The 5543-nt window shown below is 37.4% G+C and overlaps 1 protein-coding gene and 1 non-coding gene across 3 annotated transcripts in view; both read left to right on the top strand.

Moving 5' to 3' along the window:
• The window catches only part of LOC106470294 (heparan sulfate 2-O-sulfotransferase pipe-like), a 22330-nt gene that overhangs the window by 9721 nt on the left and 7066 nt on the right, over positions 1-5543 (top strand). For both annotated transcript variants that reach the window (XM_022398902.1, XM_022398901.1), the window contains one exon: positions 3626-3785. In XM_022398902.1, the coding sequence (XP_022254610.1) occupies positions 3626-3785 (160 nt within the window). The remainder of the gene's footprint in view (positions 1-3625; positions 3786-5543) is intronic.
• On the top strand, positions 5250-5322 carry Trnar-ucu. The gene has a single exon. It is a non-coding gene; the product is annotated as a tRNA-Arg (tRNA).

The following is a 5543-nucleotide window of genomic DNA, read 5'->3' as shown; positions in this document are numbered from 1 at the left end:
AATGAACAGACACACTGAAATATTAATAATAGAAATGTGTCTAAATATATACAACTTTAAACCTGTAGTAAAAATGAACAGACACACTGAAATATTAATAATAGAAATGTGTCTAAACTATGGATGCACGGGTACCCGGCCGGTTATTGAGCTACCCGGTAATACTCTGCTCCGGTCGGGTGTCAAAGTTAAAAACAGCCGAATCTGGGTAATTGAAAATGGGATCTAAGCCCTAATCTTTGTGGCAACTTACGCGATATTGAAAGTTACAGTCAATAATTGGTTTAGTTTAAAAAACGGGTTCCGAGCAGCAAAGACTGACCGCCCGCTGAAAATTGGGGATTCGGAGAACAATAGGGGTTAATAACAGGCATGGCTTGAGAAGTGGATTTCTGGGGAAGATGGGGGATTTGAGAACAATAGGGGTTAGGGTTTGAGAAATTGGGGCTAGGCATTAATCGGAACAATGATTCTAAAACATGTCAACATCACTGTTTCTCCGTTTACTTTCACTGTTCTCACTTTTGGAAGTCAAATGAAGCTCGATTTCCCACACTGGCCAGGATAGCAAAGCGTTATCTCTCCGGATCTCCGACCAGTGTAGACAGCGAACGGGCTTTTAGCGCCGCTGCCAACATTATCACACACGCAAGGTCAAGGCTTTTACCCGAAAACGCCGAAATGCTACTGTTTCTCAAGTACAATTTAAACAAATTCCAAAAATACAGGCATTCTGTAAACTGGTGTGCACATTTTCATTAGTTAATTTTGAAAGTTGAAAGTAAAATAATGGAATGTTCTATTGGTGATTATACGGTTAAATGTAAATAAACGTCAATTTTTCTTTTTCTAATTTTTGTGTATGTCTTTGGGGGGGGGGGGAATCCGGACCCATTATTCGGCCAGACTTTACTACCCGTGCATCCCTAGTCTAAACATATACCACTTTAAACCTATAGTAAAAATGAACATAGACAGACTGAAATGATATTAAAAGCAAACATTTGTCTTAAAATACACAACTGTAACCCTAATAACAATGATCAAATTCAGAGAAATGGTTGCATTTTTCTTATGTGGTAAGAATATCTTATACAGAGAAGAGTGAGGCCATTTTTACACAACTTTATTTGGATTCAAATTAACAAACAAGAGCGTTACTATTTAAATAATTTGCGAATTTAAAATAGCAACAAAAACGAATGATTTTATACATGAATAATGCATTATGGTTGTCCAATCAAAACACAAGTTTATGTTGTAATCTACAATTCTATTATAAGCTGAAATCGTTTACTTTTTTTATGATCTTGCCTACCCCAGTTTAAAAAACGCTGACTGAGACCAAATAGTTGGGGGGAACATATTTTGTGTCAATAATCTTACAAGTGAAGATATACAGCTGCTAAACAAACCGAATAGATAAGTTTCCCCTTTACTTTGGCCCGACATGGCCAGGTGGTTAGGGCGCTTGTCTCGACTGAGGGTCGCGGGTTCGAATTCCCGTGCCACCAAACGTGCTTGCCCTTTTCAGTCGTGGTGGCGGTATAATGTGACTGTCAATCCCATTATTCGTTGGTAAAAGAGTAGCCAGTGATGACTAGCTGCCTTCCCTCTAGTCTTACACTGCTAAATTAGGAACGGCTAGCGCAGATAGCCCTCGTGTTGTTTTGCGCGAAATTCTAAACAAACCAATCTAATTACGTCACAGTTACTTAATATATTCCAAAGATCATTTATTGTGCTGCTATATACAGTAGTGTTAATGATTATGGAAACGGTGAGAAAAGTATTATAAAAGGCAAATACTTGTGAAAATTAACTGCAACCGAGTACAGTCACATGTTGATAGTTTATACAGTGATTAGTTGTATTCCAACCAATCAGGAAATACCACGCCAGCATAAAACCAATGAAATTACATACACTCATGTTATTCCCAGTAGTAGTGGCGTAATTACAGTAATGGTTGCCAGGACTGAAGTACTTTATGACAAGTATGTGGAAATCAAAGTCTTGGTTGGTTAAACGTAATCCACGTGAAAAAAAATTGAGGCAAGACTCCTTTTTTTCGGTAAAAGTTGTAATAAAAGTCTGAAGAATATGCTTGAAACTGGCACTGTTAATAATGGTAGAAAAATGAAACTTTCCAAACATGATGTTAAGTATTGGGGTATGTTCTTTACGATCTTTCTGTAAATACAAGTATGAATGTTACCTCAAGAGCAGTAAGATCTACATTGGAATGAAATAGTCTCAATGATCGTGTAGCTGCATGAAAACTGTTGTTGAAAAAAGGTATTTCATCCCACAAACAGAAACTCTGGAGACGTGTACTCTTTACAAATGAGTTCAAGTTGTTATTGTTCAACAACAAGGAAAAGCAGTCTGTTCGATGTATCATAATCAATGTATAACATCTCCAATGAAAGGCGGTGGTGAACACAAAATTGATGGCACCCTGACTGTTGACAGGAACAATCAGGTTCTGATCATCATGGAATTCCCTTAGGAATGTGAATAATTGGGTGTGTATTCATCTTCCAGAAGACAATGAGCCTAAGCATACAGCAACTACGTTGACACGATATATTAATGGTAAATAAGCCAACAGAAGATTCACAACCACGGCCTGGCCTGCTCAAAATCCCGAGATCAACATTCTTGGGCTGTATGAGCACACGTAAAAACTGAGAAGGTCAGAAGGCGACCTTCTGACCTGGTTGAATTATGAGCAACGTTACAGAGGATATACAACAATATACCACAATCGTACATTGATAAACTGTATAATGATCTGTGTAAAGTGTAGAGCATACTTACAAAATACTAGTCCTTTGTGCACCTGTACAATGTCCTTGCTTTTCTTTTGCGTTTTCAATGATATTGTTATTTTAATAAATCCACTGTAATTCATTGTTTATGATATTTATATGTTTAACATTTGGATGTTACCATACTTAATTCCATCAGAGTACATTTTGCCATTTTTACGTTTTGGCATATCACTATTGTCTTACAGTGTATTACCATTACTTTATTCTAGGGGAGGACAAATAAAACGCTCAGTAGCGCCTAAGTGTTAACATCTTCTACTTACGTTATTGCCATTACAGCATCCAAAGGGAATATAAATCACTCTTAGTTCATTTGGAGCTTGAGTCTTAAAATCTTATAATTATTATCTCAAGTTGTCATTATTTATAGAATCATGACGATGTGCAAGTTAAACTTGATTGTGTGTATTAAACATTTTGATTTTACATTGTTATTATAGAGTCCTTGTGATATACTAATTAACTTGGTTCAGTACGTTTGAAATCTTGTAATTACGATTTGATGCTGCTATTATTACTACATTCTGGAGAATAGTCCAGTTTTGCTGTATATGTAAAAAAAAACAAAAAAACTTCAGGATAGTTTTAAACGAAATGTATTTAGAAAAAAAAATCCGAGTTTATTAAAGTTTGTATATCTTATAGAATTAAAAATATATATATTTAGAAATATATTTTAGATTATTAATTCGCGTTTATTACGTTTGCCGTATTATTCGTCAAAACCTAAGACAAAATTAAAATAATAGTAAGTATATTTTGACTGTTTCTTTTACCACACACTTTAGTTTCTACTATCCTAATCCTATTTATATTAACTCGATGCGAGACCCTGTGGAGAAGATTATTTCTAGATTTTATTTCTGGCGAGTCCCTGGTATTCCCGTGTTCGAAGAATTAAAATCGGCGGGAAAAGTGAATATCAGTAAAAGAGAGTGGATGAAAAAGGTAAGTTTGTTCATTACCTAATGGGTTACCTTTTTTTTTCTAAAGATAATATTTGTTTTTCAAATTTAACAATTGTTTATTCGATTTTCTATACCCTAAAGCGGGCCCGGCATGGCCAGGTGGTTAGGGCACTCGACTCGCAATCTGTAGGTCGCAGGTTCGAATCCCCGTCACACCAAACATGCTCGCCCTTTCAGCCGTTGGGGCATCATAATGTGACGGTCAATCCCACTATTCGATGGTAAAAGAGTAGCCCAAGAGTTGGCGGTGGGTGGTGATGACTAGCTGCCTTCCCTCTAGTCTTACACCGCTAAATTAGGGACGGCTAGCGCAGATAGCCCTCATGTAGCTTTGTGCGAAATTCAAAATCAACCAAACAAACCCTAAAGCGGCTTGTATTAATATCTCTATCCGTCCGTGACAAAATTTTCGAACCTCGGATCACCATGGAACTTTCAGGCATTCTTGAGTACCTACCAGGAGAATGCTAAAACCCCTTACTTTATTCATTTTCTCATTTTACGGGGATTACAGCCATTAGTGTCTACTCATCATACTTTGGTCCTCCAATGAGTTATCGATAAGTTTACGGACTTACAACGCTAAAATCCGGGGTTAGACTCCCATGATGGATAAAACGCAGTTAGGCTATTGTGTAGCTTTTGCACTAAAACAAAATAACAGTTCCAAAACTCTGATCGCCATGAAAATATTTTCAGGACACAGAACTTAGATAGTATGCTGAAAATTAGTTACACGAATATGAACAAATTGGAGAGTAGAGGGGAATTCCTAGAAACATGTATGCCACTCATTATTCAGTAGAGTTACGTGGCGAACGATACGCACGCACACCGTCTCACCAACGAACTAAATGCTACGCTTGGTGCGGGTACCTTTGTTATTTGTAGCACCAACAAAATTATTTGAACTTATTATATGATAATAGAATTATTAGTATTAAACTATATGACACATGACGAACTGGTTAGGTGACTGACTGTTACACGCATTTTATAAAGTGCACTTAACACCAAATTTTACTAAACCTTTTGGTAACAACCTATCACCTTGTAACTCTTTTGATGGATAGAGAACTACATACACAGAATACTTCACGTACAAATGACAACTTTGTGTGTTTTATGCAAACAATAATTTTAAAAGTTGTCATGGTTGTTCTATTCATAATCATTGTTTCGACGTGCCAGTTACAAGGGGTGCAGAGAATTCTTCAGGTTTTTTTTTAATTAGTTATATATTTGTAGTTACCCCTGAACTCGTGAGTGTTTGTGGTCGTTAGACGTTACACGGATTAATTAATATGGAAGTAAGCTTGTTTCATCTTGCGTTTGTTGCGTTGAGGTTTGTTTGTTTGCGGGTGTTACGGGCCCGGCACCAGAGACTGCATCCAGGGAATTATCGTGTTTTAACAGGTTATTGTACACTAACTATAATATTAGTGTCCCTATAGCGCAGTGGATAGCGCGTTGGATTTCTAATCAAAAGGTACCGGGTTCGTTCCCCGGCAGGGATGCCAGTACCATTGCCTGGTCCAAAGTCCAGGATGAGAAAGGACGCGGGTCTAGCGTAAAAACTAACCTGCTAAAAAATTACTGCAACAACAACTTCCGTCGGAGAGGTGTTGCTCCAGTGGGAGCAAACTTCACTGCTATGTACTAAAAATTCGACGGTCTTAGAAAGTGACCATAAATGGGGTCACTCGGGGGGCAGATATTCTCGGCATTGCAAGTACAT

Source organism: Limulus polyphemus, unplaced genomic scaffold (assembly GCF_000517525.1).
Source record: "Limulus polyphemus unplaced genomic scaffold, Limulus_polyphemus-2.1.2 Scaffold3928, whole genome shotgun sequence".
NCBI classification, from domain to species: domain Eukaryota; kingdom Metazoa; phylum Arthropoda; class Merostomata; order Xiphosura; family Limulidae; genus Limulus; species Limulus polyphemus.
The sequence above is the reverse complement of the archived record's forward strand: the minus strand, read 5'-3'. Positions and strand labels throughout refer to the sequence as shown.